Source organism: Panthera pardus, unplaced genomic scaffold (assembly GCF_024362965.1).
Source record: "Panthera pardus isolate Hobbes unplaced genomic scaffold, ASM2436296v1 HiC_scaffold_26, whole genome shotgun sequence".
Taxonomy (NCBI): Eukaryota; Metazoa; Chordata; class Mammalia; order Carnivora; family Felidae; genus Panthera; species Panthera pardus.
The window spans coordinates 11117863-11134167 of NW_026526832.1; the positions used below are offsets into that span (position 1 = coordinate 11117863).

Consider the following 16305-nt stretch of genomic DNA (forward strand, 5'->3'; position numbering starts at 1 on the left):
CTATTTTGTGATGTCAATTTCGTGTTACTTCTGAAAGTTCCTTATCAACTTGGTGTTGACTAAAACTGGACCAAGCCCTGGACTCTCACAGTCTAATTCCTTCATCTCGGAAAAGTAAAGGTTTCTTGGACAACCCTTCTTCTGGGAATCATTTGTCCATTCATTTATTAAACAATGATTGAGGACATACTGTCAGGTAGTAAGCACATAAAGATGAACAAGATGTGGTCCCTGACGTCATCAAGTCTAGTGGAAGAGATCTGTGTTTGAATAAGTGTAAGAGTATGAAAACAGGAACAACAAAAAGGTGAAGGTTTAGCATATCTCTGTGACACATTTTTTAAATGTGTTGGATGGTTCTTCTCTTAGAATGCCTATATTACTTAACTACTGTTTTGCTTAACCATTCACATTCTGAGGTTTTGGATCCTTGAGATACACTTATAGTGAAGTTTTTGAATTTGTTTTCATGTTCTCATTAAGCTGCACTTCAACATATTGTGGAAACATTAGAATATGTTTTCTAGTTGTAACCTAATTTCTCAGAAAGGTATTACTTAATTGAAATTAATAACTACTCTTACCTTTCAGATACTTTCTAGGATACTTTATTTTATTTTGCTTTTCATTACTTACTGTTTACAATTTAAAGGTAAGACTATGAGACCAGGAAGCCCAGAAAACTGTTGTGTTTTGGTATGTTCTTGTTTAAACATGGAATTTGTTTTGCAACAAAGTTTTCAGTTTTATTTATGTTCACTTCTAGTCTCAAGGGCGAAGTGAAATCCTAATGAGTCTACAGAAAGTTCTGAACGGACTGGGAGGTGCGGCAGCTTCCTCTCATCGTGATATTTACAAGAATGCCAGATCCCTCTTGACTGACCGGTCAATGGCTGTTCGGTGTGCAGTTGCCAAGGTTAGTGCTTGGCCACTTTATAATGCTGTTCCTTCTCCTGCTTGCTCTTTTTTTTTTTTTTTTTTTAAGTTTTAAAATATGATAGTATGCTTATTGTCCCCATGGGTTAGTTTCATTTTATAAAATTATGTATAAATGGAATCATGTGGTATGTGCTCTCTCTCTCTCTCTCTCTCTTTTTTTGGGGGGAGGGGTCTGCCTTCTTTCACTCAATGTAATTATTTTAAGATTCGTCTATATTGTTACACATGTGTCAGTAGTTCATTTTCTTTTCATTGCTGAGTAGTATTTCATTGTGTGGATGTACTACAGTTGGTTTATTCCTTTACCGGTTAGGGACATTTGAGTTGCTTCCAGTGTAGACTATTACAAAAAAAGCTATGAACATCTGTGTACAAATTTTTGTGTGGACATATGCATTCATTTTACCTGGGTAAATACCCAGGAGTAGAATAACTGGATCCTATGATAGATTTGTGTTTCATGTTTTAAAAAATTGCCAAACGGTTTTCCAAAGTAATCATACCATTTTACATTTCCACCAGCAATGTATGAGATTTCTAATTCCTCCACATCCTCACCAACATTTGGTTAGTCATGCTTGTTCATTTTAGCCATTCTTGTATATATGTACACACATCTCATTGTGGCTTTAATTTCTATTTCCCTAATGACTAATGATGAGCATATTTTTTATTTATTTATTTATTTATTTATTTATTTATTTATTTATTTATTTATTTTTACATGAAATTTATTGTCAAATTGGTTTCCATACAACACCCAGTGCTCATCCCAACAAGTGCCCTCCTCAACGCCCATCACCCACTTTCCCCTCTCTCCCACCCCCCCTCAACCCTCAGTTTATTCTCAGTTTTCAAGAGTCTCTTACGGTTTGGCTCCCTCCTCTCTAACTTTTTTTTTTCCTTCCCCTCCGCCATGGTCTTCTGTTAAGTTTCTCAGGATCCACATAAGAGTGAAAACATATGGTATCTGTCTTTCTCTGTATGACTTATTTCACTTAGCATAACACTCTCCAGTTCCATCCACGTTGCTACAAAAGGCCATATTTCATTCTTTCTCATTGCCAAGTAGCATTCCATTGTGTATGTAAACCACAATTTCTTTATCCATTCATCAGTTGATGGACATTTAGGCTCTTTCCATAATTTGGCTATTGTTGAGAGTGCTGCTATAAACATTGGAGTACAAGTGCCCCTATGCATCAGCACTCTTGCATCCCTTGGGTAAATTTCCTTTCCCCCTGAGATCAGGAACACGACAGGGATGGCCACTCTCACTGCTGTTGTTTAACATAGTGTTGGAAGTTCTAGCATCAGCAATCAGACAACAAGAGAAAAACAAAGGCATCAAAATTGGCAAAGATGAAGTCAAGCTTTCACTTTTTGCAGATGACATGATACCATACATGGAAGACCTGATAGACTTCACCAAAAGTCTGCTAGAACTGATACATGAATTCAGCAAAGTTGCAGGATACAAAATCAATGTACAGAAATCAGTTGCATTCTTATACACTAATAATGAAGCAACAGAAAGACAAATAAAGAAACTGATCCCATTCACAATTTCACCAAGAATCATAAAATACCTAGGAATAAACCTAACCAAAGATGTAAAAGATCTGTATGCTGAAAACTATAGAAAGCTTATGAAGGAAATTGAAGAAGATACAAAGAAATGGAAAAGCCATCCGTGCTCATGGATTGGAAGAAATATTGTTAAAATATCAATACTACCCAAAGCAATCTACACATTCAGTGCAATCCCAATCAAAATTGCACCAGCATTCTTCTCAAAGCTAGATCAAGCAATCCTAAAATTTGTATGGAACCACAAAAGACCCCGAATAGCCAAAGTAATATTGAAGAAGAAGACCAAAGTGGGAGGCATCACAATCCCAGACTTTAGCCTCTACTACAAAGCTGTAATCATCAAGACAGCATGGTATTGGCACAAAGACAGACACATATTTTGATGTGCTTATTGCCATCCATACCTTCTTTGGTGAAGAATCTCTTCAAATCCTTTGCCCATTGTTTTATGGAGTTTTCTTATTATTGAGTTTTGATAGTACTTTATCGTTTTTTTATGTATTCCTTTATCAGATACATGATTTGTAAATATTTTTTTCTCAGCTGTGGACTGTCTTTTCATTCTCTAAATAGTGCTTTTCTAAGAAGAGAAGTTTTGAATTTCGTCCAAGTCCAATTTACCAATTTTTCTTATATAGACCATACTGCTGGTTTTGTATCTTAAGAAAATTTCCTAACTGAAAGTTTCTCTTATGTTTCCTTCTAGAAGTTTAGTAGTTTTATACTTAGATATACACTCCATTTTGAGTTAATTTTTTAATATAGTGGAAGGTATGAATCGAAGTTCTTTCTTTTATGATCCATTTTGAGTTATTTTTTTAATATGGTACAAGGTATGAATCAAAGTTCTTTTTTTCGTTTTTTTCTTTTTTGCACACGTATATTCACTTGTTCCACTACCATGTTGAAAACACTATGCTTTCTTCACCTAACTTGCATTTGAACCTTTGTTGAAAGTTGATTGTCCATATATGTATGGGTCTATTTTTGGGCTCTTATGTTCTATTGATCTATTTTGATGTCAATAACACTATCGTAATTACTGTACCTTCATAAGTCTTGAAACTAGGTAGTGTTAACCTTCCAACTGTGTTCTTTTTCAAAATAGTATTCTAGGCTCTTTGCATTTCCATATGAATTTTAGAATTTATCAGTTTGTAGAAAAATAACATGCTAGGATTCTGATTCATGCTGGTATTTTGCAATGAATCTATAGATCAATTTAGGAAGAGTTGATATCTTTTTTCCTTTTTTTTTTTCGTTTTCACATTTTTATTTAAATTCTGGTTAGTTAACATATAGTGTAATATTGGTTTCAGGAGTAGAATTTAGTGATTCATCACTTATATATAACACCCAGTGCTCATCACAAGTACCCTCCTTAATACCCATTAGCCATTTAGTCCATTCCCCCCCCCCACCTCCCTCCATCAACCCTGTTTGTTCTCTATCACTGAGTCTCTTATGGTTTGCTTCCCTCTCTCTCCCCCCCTTCCCCTTTGTTCCTATGTTTTGTTTCTAAAATTCCACATATGAGTAAAATAATATGGTATTTGTCTTTCTTTGACTTATTTCACTTAGCATAATATGCTCTAGCTCTATCCATGTGATTGCAAATGACAAGATTTCATTTTTTTTGGCTGAGTAATATTCCACATATATATGTATATATGTATATGTATATGTATATGTATATGTATATGTATATGTATATATACACATATATATATACATATGTGTATATAACCACATCTTCTTTATCCATGGAAGAGTTGACATCTTAACAATATTAAATCTTCTAACCCTTGAATATGATATATTTCTCCATTTATTTAGGTCTTTGTTTTCTCTTAACAACACTTTGTGGAGTCTAGGTGTAGGTCGTGTACATCTTTTATCAGATTTATTCTTAAGCATTTTATATTTTTGATGCTATTTTAAATGGTATTAATTTTTAAAATTTTAATTTCTAATTGTTCATTGCTAACACAGAAATACAATTGGTTTTTATATATTGACCTTGTATCTGTCAGTGTTGCTAAGTGACTTATAAGTTCTGTCAGCTCTTTTAATGGATTCTGTCAGATATTCTACATAGACAATCATGTTGTCTAAGAATAAAGGCAGTTTTATTTGTTTTCCAACATGGGTGTCTCTTGCTCTGGCTAAATCCTTCAGTACAATGTTGAATTAAAAACATGAGAGCAAAGGGGCGCCTGGATGGCTCAGTTGGTTAAGTGTCTGACTTTGGCTCGGGTCGTGATCTCATGGTTCGTGAGTTTGAGCCCCACGTTGGTCTCCGTGCTGACAGCTCAGAGCCTGGAGCCTGCTTAGGATTCTGTGTCTCCCTCAATCTCTGCCCCTCCCCTGCTCGCTCTCTCTCTCTCTCTCTCTGTCTCAAAAATAAATAAAACATTAAAAACAAAAACAAAAACATGAGAGCAAAGATCCATGTCTTATTCCAGATCCTTAAGGAGAAAATATTCAGTACTTTGCCATTTAGTGTTAAGTGTTGGTTTTTCTTGATGACTTTTACCAAATTGAGGAAGTGCCCCCATATTCCTAGCTTGCTAAAAGGTTTTAGCAGGAACGGATGTTGGATTTTGTCAAATGCCTTTTGTTTTATACTTGATTTCTTGTGTTGTTTTTGTTGTTGCTGTTTTTGAGTTAAACTTCTTACTTTAAGATAATTGTAGATTTACATGCAATTATAAGAAGTAATATAGAGAAGTCTTTATAAACTTTTAACCAGTTCCCTCCAATGGTAATATCTTGCAAAAATATAGTACAATATTACAACTAGTTTAATACAGTGTTGACATTGACACAATCCATTGATCTTGTTTAGTTTTCCCAGTTTTACTTGTATACAAATTCAATTTTAAAAATCAATATTGGGCTATTTAGGTTATATATTTCTTCTTCAGTGAGTTATCTATCTCATTTAAGTTGTCAAATTTATTGGCATCAAATTGTTTATAATATTCTATTTGTTCTTTTAATATATATTGAATCTGTAATGATGTGACCTTTTTCATTCCTGATTCTGGTGATTTGTGTCTTCTCCCTTTTTCCTTCATTTGTCTGGCTAGAGATTTGTCAAATTGATTGGTCATCACAAATAAGCAGCTTTTGGTTTTATTTCTGTTTTTCTTTTCAGTTTTCTACTTTGGCTCCTTTATCTTTATTATTCTCTTTTTTTCCCTGCTTACTTTGTGCTAAATTTGCTCTGCATCATCTAGTTTCTTAAGGGGAAGCTGAGGCTATTGATTTAAGACTTTTCTTCTTTCTAATATAAGAGTTACTGTTAAATATGTTCTCCAAAGTACTGAAAACTCAAGGCAGTAAGCTGGGACAATTATAGGGTTAACTTTATTTTCCATCTCCTAAGGCTCACTGTGCTTCATTGCCTGATGTCCAGTGTCTTGAAAACTATTGTTTCATATATTTTAATTTAATTTTTTTAGTTATTTCAGGAGAAAGAGTAAATCTGATTCTTATTATATTTATGGAAGTGGAAGTTCTAGGATGTACTTTATTTTTTTTTTCTCTTTTCTTTTTTTTTTAATTCCAGTGTCTACTAGAACTACAGAATGAAGCTGTGTTCATGTGGACTGCTGAACTGGAAAATATTGCCACTCTCTGCTTTAAGGCTTTGGAAAACTCAAATTATGGGGTTCGAGTGGCAGTGTCTAAACTCTTAGGAACAGTCATGGCTACAGCATTGATGCCAAAACAGGCAACAGGTATTGTTTGCCAGCCCCTAATGTACATTATAACAGATACTTGAAGGTATATGGAATTCATCTGAGAGAGTTCTTTCTTAGGGGCAAGCCACTTTAAAGTTTTAAATTGTTGAGTATCTTTGTCTACTACCCAAATGGAATTTTTCTTAATATAGGCATTTTTTATGGTTTTAACATACAAGATAATATATATCAAGTATACTGGATATATAAGCAAGTAAGATTTATGAAATGGTATTGTGTAATCGTCAAGGGACCAGAGTCTGGCACTTTATATGCTTTCTTTCAATCTCTGTGAGTAGACCCTTCTTATAGTACAGTATTTGTTTTTTTTTTTTGTTTTTTTGTTTTTGATGACTATTTTAAGCAGAATCAGAGGCATCATTGATTTGTCATGTGATTTGTGCTGTGCCTCACAGTTCCGCAGAGATGCCTCAGTGAGGGAGGATTGTGAGTAGATGCTCTGAACCACCGTTTGCTACTGTCCCCACCCCTACTTCACCTCTATATAGTAGAAGGAGAATCAGATGTCATAGATTCAAGTCCAGGCTCTTATGTTAATTAGCCGTGAAGCCCTCTGAGCTGTAGTCTCTTTATCTTCAGTTATTTCAATCTGTGCAATTAGATGATGATGACAGGTAACATTTACCAAGCTCTCTGTGCCAGGCACTGAATTAAGCGTATAACAAAATTGTTTTATTTAATCCTCACAAAAGCTCTGTGAATTATAAGTACTATTATTTATTTATTTACTTTTAAATGTTTATTTTTGAGAGAGAGGGTGTGCGCACATGCGGGCACATGGGAGGGGTAGGGGAGGGGGACAGAGGATATGAAACGGTCTCTGTGCTGACAGCAGAGAGCCCGATGCGGAGCTCCAACTCATGAACCTTGAACTCATGAATTGTGAGATCATGACCTGAGCCAAAACCAAAGTCGGATGCAACCACCTGGGCCACCTAGGCAGCCCTATAAGTACTGTTATTTTATAAACAAGGAAGTCGAGCGATTGTATTAATTTATATTCTGTTAAGTGTCAGAACTGAAATTCAAACCCAGGCAGCCAAATTCCAAAGTTAACATACTTAATCATGAGCTTTATACCTCTCCTACAGACTTTTTGTGAGGATTATGTTTGTAGCTGTTTGTGAAAGGACTTTGTAAAATAAGAAGCTCTGTATAAGGGAGGGCAAGTCAGCGGCAGTCCAGTGACATTTTAATTTATTGCTAACCATTGTGTAAAGAGCATGTACTTGACAAAGTTCCTCTGAGTCCACCTCAGCTGGGAATGAGGGCTGTGATCAATGAGGGCTGTGGGTGTGCTTTGTCCTCGTGTTACATATATCAAGGTTAACAGTATTATTAAGCTATTTTTGACATCAATTTATTGAATTACCTTTAATATCTAGCTCATTCCGTTTCCTAGCATTTAGCTTCAAAGTTGAATTTATTTTTACAAGTACATTGTAAATGTAAAGACTGTAAGAGAACAAAAGGACCCTATCTCCTTTGTAGTAAAGAATCCTTGAAAATAATTCCTTGAATTTTAAGCTAGATTTGTAAGTGTTACTCAACTAATAGCAAGATATATTGCTTATGAATTTATTTTTCTTCCTGAAAGTAATGCGGCAGAATGTGAAGCGAGCGACATTTGATGAAGTCTTAGAACTCATGGCCACAGGATTTCTACGTGGAGGGTCAGGTTTTCTAAAGAGTGGTGGAGAAATGTTAAAAGTCGGAGGGTCTGTTAATCGTGAAGTGAGAGTTGGAGTCACACAGGTTTGTAATGTATACATATAAAAGAATTCTGTTTGCATCGCTTATGAAATCTCATGGAACATTCTTACTAAGTAACAGTACACCCAAGTTTTTAACCTTGTCTGGTTTCTTTCAAAACATTTATTTTACCAAATGAATGAATTACATTCAGATTCCAAATTACACACTTATATGGAAAGATAGATTCTTAATGATGTGTAAATAAGCCTTTGTCTACTATATTTATATAAGTATCCAATAACATTTTCCCAAATTTTACTTGGCAGAAAATCAGATGTAAAATAATTTAGTTTTATTTGAAATTATATTCAAATAGCTTTAGGCATTTAGATGTTAATGTACTCCAGCTACCCTGTAGCCAACCATATTGGTTAATACTTTGATTGGATTATCATTAATGATTAATCACCAGTGTAATTATGAAATGAATCCTGACTTGGAATTATAATTTCAAAATAATAATTAACCAAATAAGGTATTATGGGTAATGATCCAAGAATAATTAATACATTATAAGATAAAATGTTTCTTTGTGATCTTAGTCAAAATCACTCCAGCTATACATTGTTCCTAAAACAAGTGTAAAATAATAGTAAGCCATTTTTATCTTACTATCATAAGCAACTATTTTCCAGGTCCATGTTTGTTTAGGATGTGCGAGTTTTCTTAGTCCTATAACCTTTTACCTTCCTCAGTATTAGGGTGAATTCAGCTTTCCCTCCCCATTCTCTTTTTGTGTTTTTTCATGAAGCTATTATCTTAAGGACAGTTTTTAATCCACCAGGTCTCAAGTTTTCAATTTTCTCAACTTTCATCTCAAATATAAGTTATTTTTTTTTTATTTTTTTTTATTTTTTAATATATGAAATTTACTGTCAAATTGGTTTCCATACAACACCCAGTGCTCATCCCAAAAGGTGCCCTCCTCAATACCCATCACCCACCCTGCCCTCCCTCCCACCCCCCATCAACCCTCAGTTTGTTCTCAGTTTTTAACAGTCTCTTATGCTCAAATATAAGTTATTTTGCGTGCTGTCATCATGTATTTCTGTGTTTGCTTTATCTGTAATTTCGGTTCATTTATATAATTTATCTGAAGTTGTATCTTTATTTATAGGCATATGTCGTTTTTGTGACTACGTTGGGTGGTCAGTGGTTGGAGCGTAGCTTTGCTACATTCTTGTCTCACGTACTTGATCTGGTCTCCCATCCTCGGGCAACACAAACTCACGTAGAGGCTGTGTACTCAAGACGATGTGTCTCCTTTATCCTAAGAGCTACCGTGGGCAGTTTGCTAGGTGAAAAAGCCCAGATTGCAGCTGCCAAAGAAATATGCCAAGCTATTGGGAAACAGATGAAAGCAGTAGGTAAGAATTGATATCTTGATGTGTCTGGTTGATTAGTCATTTAGTTTTGTATTATTATTCTTGATAAATATAATAGATCTGATTCATTCGTGTCACTTTCTGGACTGTGTTTAATAGTTTTATTGAGGACTCTTATTTTGTTATTCAAACAACATCATTACAGTGAAATAGAATTTTTACAGATTTTGGTAGCGTGTTTGAAAGGTTAGGTTTTCTGTTTTATTTCCAGTACCTATACTGGTGTTAGAGCTCTCCTGGTAAGCTCTATTGTGCTTTGCTGTCTTTTTTTTTTTTTTTTTTTTTTTAACATTTATTTATTTTTGAGACAGAGAGAGACAGAGCATGAATGGGGGAGGGGCAGAGAGAGAGGGAGACACAGAATCGGAAGCAGGCTCCAGGCTCTGAGCCATCAGCTCAGAGCCTGACGCGGGGCTCGAACTCACAGACCACGAGATCGTGACCTGAGCTGAAGTCGGACGCTCAACCGACTGAGCCACCCAGGTGCCCCTGTGCTTTGCTGTCTTTAAGGAACAGTCTATTGTAATTTTTCTGCTTGGACCCTTTTTTTTTATAAACACAAGTTTGTTTGTTTGTTTTCCCTCCATTACTAGGCTTACTGTGAAGATGTGGTTATTAGCCCACCAGAGGATACACTGTGAAACCTCAGTAATTCATAATTAAAAGAAATCCTTTTCAAAGAAATGTCCATTTATAAAATTTTCAGTTAACAAATATTGAGTATCTGAGATTTGCAAAGCAGTAATTCAGGGTTTGAATAATGAGTGACATAAAAGTTTCTTGCAATCCAGTTGGCTTGCAATCCAGTTAGGGAACTATATAAGGTAAAACATAAATTCTGGACAGTTCAGTTTTATTAATTCTAATCATGCAAATTATATTGCCTACTAGTGCTCTTTAGAAATAAGAATTTCATGAATAGAGAATACTCGGTAACTTACATTTAGAGAATATATATTAAACATTTTCTAAAATCCATAAAAGTAAATTCACAAATAGTTATAGTTTTGATTGTTTTTTTCTTTAAGTTTTTAAAAATATTTATTTTTTTAGGAAAAGAAAGAGACAGAGCATGAGTGAGGGAGGGGGAGAGAGAGAGAGGGAGAGAGAGAATCTGAAGCAGGCTTCAGGCTCTGAGCTGTCACCACAGAGCCCAATATGGGGCTCGAACTCACAGTCCCTGAGATCATGACACGAGCCGAAGTCGGACGCTTAACCAACTGAGCCACCCAGGCACCCCTAGCTTTCATTGTTTATAATAGCTTACTTAGCAAACCATTTTTAAATGTATAGGGTTAACTAAAAGTTATGAATTGTGAATTAAAGGGTGTTTAAATGAATGAGGCATCATTCTTTAGTTATCTTAAAATAGTAGTCCTAGTTTCACAACTTGACAAATACTTGTACATTGATGTGTGGAAGAAATGTTTGAGTGCCAGAAACACTGCCAGGTTGTGGGAATAAAATAGCAAACCAGATATAGATAGTACCTGGTCAAGGGGCTTATGGTTTAGTAATCAAAAGGTGGAGTTAATGCATTTCCAAGTCCAGAAATAGGTAAAAATAAAGAGGTCCATAATGAAAATTACAGTCTGTAGTGTATTAATCTATTCTCTTCCATAATTAGGTATTATATATTTTTATAGTCTGTCAATACACAATGAATGCAATAAAGGTAAGGAAGTTTTACAGTCACATAAGGGTCTTAATCTTAAGGCAACAGACTAGCCATTTGATTTTTTAAAAAATCTTACAAGGCGTGCAGATGGCGTCACTTGGAGCTTCAGTTGCTGCACAGGGTTATCGAAGACAATGGCCAAGAGCAAACTAAGAGGGCAAAGGTCCAGGAATGGATTTCATATAGCCAGCCAAAAAATTTTAAGACTAAAAACAAAGCAAAACCAGTTACCACTAATCTTAAGAAGATAAACATTGTGAATGATGGAAAAGTTAACAGAGTGAATAAAGTTTTTGTAGATATACAAAAGGAACTTGCATGTTTCTCCAAAGGACTTTCCCTTGAACCTCTGCAGAAATAGTTGATTCCTCAGCAGTGTCATGAAAACGAGCCAGTTAATGTTGATGAAGCGACAAGATTAGTGGCTCAGTTGTAAGACACTGGTGATACATCAAATACCCCAAAAAGACCAATAAATTAAATGTTTTGTATACAGTTTTAGTTTAAAAATAAGTAAATAATAAATAAATAAAAATTTAAACAATCTTTTTTTTTATTTTTTTTAAAAATTTTTTTTTTTTTTTTTTAACGTTTATTTATTTTTGAGACAGAGAGAGACAGAGCATGAACGGGGGAGGGTCAGAGAGAGGGAGACACAGAATCCGAAACAGGCTCCAGGCTCTGAGCTGTCAGCACAGAGCCCGACGCGGGGCTGGAACTCCCGGACCGCGAGATCGTGACCTGAGCCGAAGTCGGCCGCTTAACCGACTGAGCCACCCAGGCGCCCCAAAAATTTAAACAATCTTAAAAGCAGAATTGAATGTAATGCTATATGTCTGGGATTTATGGGCCAGAATATATTCTCAATTAATTTGACAAAGAATCTTCAGTTGTCTTTATGTTAAATACATTTTAATTGTAATGAAGGGTCAGGGAAGGGGGCACCAAAGCTAAAGGAGCTTTGAGGAACATCTCAGTAAGAAGTTCTAAAGCCAGTTTCCTTATAGATCTACTTCCTTTCTAGTCAGAAATTTGACAGTGTTGCAGCACTTGAGATAGCAATAATAATAAAGTGACAGTAATGGCTGCTGACATTTGCTGAACATGTATTGCGGGCAGCATTGTGCTGTCTTCTTTAATCACCACAGTACCCGTTGAGATAGGCCCTTAACCCTCTCAGCAGATGAGGAATTTAAGACTCGGGTCAGCGGAGTATCTTGCCCAGAGTCACATAGCTGACGTGACTGGTGGAGATGGGACAGGAACCCAGGTTTCCTTTCTCCAGAGCCAGTGCTTTGTACAATGTGATTTGCTACTGCTTACTAGAGCTAGGTGTATTCCTGAAAGCAGACAAGATATCCCAGTATGTATTGAAGTACTGTCATGATGTCATTAATCAGTGTTTTTAAGTCACTTCATCATTTAGTTACACAAGTGTTCTGCTAAGAAATAATTACAGAGTTTTTAGCATGCAGACATCAACTGGCATAAATGTTGATACAAAAATACCAATTGTAGGGGGCGCCTGGGTGGCTCAGTCGGTTAAGCATCCGACTCTTGGTTTCGGCTCAGGTCACGATCTCAGAACTTCATGGGTTCGAGCCCCGCCTGGGCTCTGTGCTGGCAGTGCAGAACCCGCTTGGGATTCTCACTCTCTCCTTCTCTCTCTGCCCCTTCCCCACTCGCCCTATCTCTGTCTCTCTCAAAATAAATAAATAAACTTAAAATAAGTATCAGTTGTATAAATCAAAAACATTATGTCACAATTTAACTCACCCACATCAAACACGTGATTGTGTGTTTCCAGAAGCAGTCGTGAATGATACTAGTGCTGAAAACAAATCTGGAGCGGCAGACATTGCAGCAAGCCAGCATGTGATGGTCTGTGCCCTCCAGGAGCTCGGGAGCCTGGTGCAGAGCCTGAATGCTACCGCCTCTCCTCTTATTCAGGAAGCATCTATAGGTATGAGAATTCATTTACTTGCTGGGATTCTTTTCACTATTTAAAAAAGAAAGTCAGAAGTGTGACTGATACTTAACTCCTGATTAGTTGCTTGTCATCATAATTAGCAGTTTTTAGATCATTTAGATCAGTTGGGTTTTATTTGAGTTAAGATTCACTGTAATTGTAAATGTTGAATAAATAGTGAAAGAAAGTTTGGGGAGACAAAGACGTCATGGTAGTTTGTAATAATTGGCTAACGTTTGTTAAATATTCATTTAATTTTTACATCATTTGTATTTTATTAGATGTAATTATACTCTCTTTTGTAGAAAATGTCTCTTTGAAGTTCTCTGCTGTTTCTGAGATGATACGTGTTTTGTGGCAAAGTTCTGAATGTATGTGACTAAAACCATAATGATTATGATTTTAATCATTGTGTTACACGTAGTCTTCTAGTTCATGGAATCATTGGACTTCGTTAAAGAGTAATATTTTGAGTATTTCTTTTTAGGACTTTTGGAGACTGTGACTTCCGTGCTTCTTCATCCGAGTATGGCTGCTCGGCTTGCTGCCGCATGGTGTTTGCGCTGTGTGGCTGTGGCATTACCTTTCCAGTTGACACCCTTTCTAGACAGGTGTGCAGAACGGCTCAACAACTTGAAAACGTCACCGGAAGCCGTTAGTGGATACAGCTTTGCAATGGCTGCTCTGTTAGGTGGAGTTCATCAGTGTCCATTGGGCATTCCTCATGCCAAGGGAAAGGTACGACGGAATTATGAGTGCTGTCACGTGGGCTTTAGTCTTTATTGGAACACCTTCTATGTTTAATGCTGAGCTGGGTGATCAAACAATTTTACTGTAATAGTATAAAATATAGTGTTATGCTAATAGGGAGTTGACAGACCCTAATTCATATTTGATATTTAATTCTTTAATTCTGCTGTCTGGGTGTAGTATCATTTTATTTTAGAGAAAAAAAAAAAAAACCCAAACCCTTAACAGTTATTATGTAGAAATCAGAGCTATTCTTTCAGCTTTTAGAGATAAAAATTCACGTTGCTCTATTCAAAGATATCAGGAGAATATGCTATTGCATTTAGCATTTTGGTAATGATAATCAGTAGTTATTATGAGTCAGTTTTTTTCTTTTTCTTTCCACTATACCTACTAATACTATTATGGGTTTTTTTCTCAAGAATATTAAACATTTATGTAAATACTGTCTGCAACTTTACATATGTAGATTGGGGCTAGGTTTTTAACTTCTTACTCTTTCTGGGACATTAGGCCCAGATCCATTCACTCTTACGAGCTCCATAGCTACCACTCGAGTGTTGGCTTCCATCTCCCTTTGTCCTTCAACTGCCTCCTCTCTGATTATCCTGCCTGCAGTCTTTCTCCCGTCTCCCCACACCACTTGCATTTTTCACATTAGCTCTGAGACCCTTAGGGACTACCCGGTGCTCAGAGAGTAAATAGAATCCCCTCGGTCTGGTAAACCGGCACCTCCACAATTTGCTGTCATTCTACCCATTCATTCTGCGTTCCCACTGCTCTACTTAGACTAGTCGTCTTGCTCTCTTTCCATGCCTTTTGCAGCCTTCATGCCTGTGTTCACACAATAGCATCTCATCCCCCTTCTTGGTCACATGAACCAAACGTATCTGTTTGTTTAGAGGCCCAATTCAAGTTCCATCTCTTTTATGAAATTTCTTCAGAGCTACTCTGTCTGCGATAACCTTTGCCCTTGTGGACCACTACTACATCTGCTTACTCTTTTGTCATTCATGTGCTGCTTGTTACTTCCCATTTCCCTGTGACTTCTTGAAGACTGTAAGTGCTGTAAGATTATTTTAATGGCAGAAACATGTTAGGAGTTCAACAAATCATTTAATATAGGATAATGGTGCTACCAATAATAGCATTTATTAAGTGGTTTCATGGACCAGCAACTGTTCTGAGTGCTTTGCTGTATTAACTTATTTAATCCTTGCTGGAGTGAGGTTGGCATTCCTATTATTCCTATTTCCCCAGTGAGGGAACTGAGGCAGGGAGGTTAAGGTGTCCCAGATCAGAAAGCCGGGAAATGACAAAGCTGGGCTGTGAACCCAGGCAGTCTGGCTCTAGAGCTCTCTCAACCACTGTGCTGTTCAGAGTCTCCTCACAGACGACAGTGTGATCGAGATGAAGTAGGTCTTGATGTTGGATCTTTTAAAACATGTTAACAGGAACAACAAAAAAGAACAACTTCCTTTTTTAATAAGGCGCACTAGCTATGTATTTTCTTACTTGGTTTTTTTAACTTGTTTCAGTTAAAATCCAATTCTGAACTTCTCTTGCAGATGGTAGTTAGTATCGCTGAAGATCTCTTACGAACCGCTGCTCAAAATAGCAGGCTGTCTTTACAGCGCACCCAAGCTGGATGGCTTTTACTTGGAGCACTTATGACTTTAGGTATAGTTATATCTGAGTAGGATGTCGTCTTACTCTGTAAGTGTCAGTAGATTATAAATAAAGTGTAATTTAAAAGTATTAAACTTCACATTCTAGACTTTGAATGACATGGTAAAATGGTGAAGGTGTTTTTCCTCTCATTTGGGAGTAGATTTCTATTTCTGGTAACTTCTGCTTAAGTACATTTAAGGAGAAAATGGTTAACAAAGTTTCACCTTAAAAAATAACAAAGTGTCACCAGAATAGCCCTGGTCTAACTAACTGGCTTAGTGTTAACCAAATGAGATAAGAGTATGGGGCCCATTCCATCCCCAAAGTGACGTGAGTGACATGATTTTAGTGGGGTGATAAAGTCACATTCCAGTGGTCTTGTTGGTGCGGCTTTTCTGGAGTTCCCCTTCTCCCCTTCACTTTCCCAAGTGCTATGACAAACCTGACATGCAGGCAAAGTCCAGCACTGTACATAGAACAGAACTGTTGTCATGGTGATGGCGTGTGTCTTCTTTTTAGTTCACATGTCCAACTTCCAACTTTAGTAGTAGATATGTGTTTTACTTACTGAATAAGAAGCACTTTGAGTTAGGGAGGAAGTGGGGGAAGGTGATCAAAAAGTAGAGACTTGCAGTTCTGAGATGAGTAAATACCAGAGATGCGATGTCCAGCATGCAGATATACTGCTGTGTGACAGACAGGAAAGCTGTCAAGAGAGTAGTAAATCCTGAGGCTTCCCATCACAGGGAGAACATTTTTTTAATCTTTTTCTTTCCTTTCCTTTTCTTTCCTTTC

At 36.5% G+C, this 16305-nt stretch overlaps 1 protein-coding gene and 1 pseudogene across 3 annotated transcripts in view; both read left to right on the forward strand.

The window, feature by feature from the left end:
• The window catches only part of HEATR5B (HEAT repeat containing 5B), a 98814-nt gene that overhangs the window by 7619 nt on the left and 74890 nt on the right, over window positions 1–16305 (forward strand). For all 3 annotated transcript variants that reach the window (XM_019447361.2, XM_053891002.1, XM_019447367.2), the window contains exons 5-11: window positions 767–916; window positions 6107–6278; window positions 7900–8057; window positions 9175–9424; window positions 12928–13083; window positions 13577–13827; window positions 15408–15519. In XM_019447361.2, coding sequence (XP_019302906.1) covers window positions 767–916; window positions 6107–6278; window positions 7900–8057; window positions 9175–9424; window positions 12928–13083; window positions 13577–13827; window positions 15408–15519 — 1249 coding nt within the window. The remainder of the gene's footprint in view (window positions 1–766; window positions 917–6106; window positions 6279–7899; window positions 8058–9174; window positions 9425–12927; window positions 13084–13576; window positions 13828–15407; window positions 15520–16305) is intronic.
• LOC109265920 (ribosomal biogenesis factor-like) lies at window positions 10528–11602 on the forward strand (annotated as a pseudogene).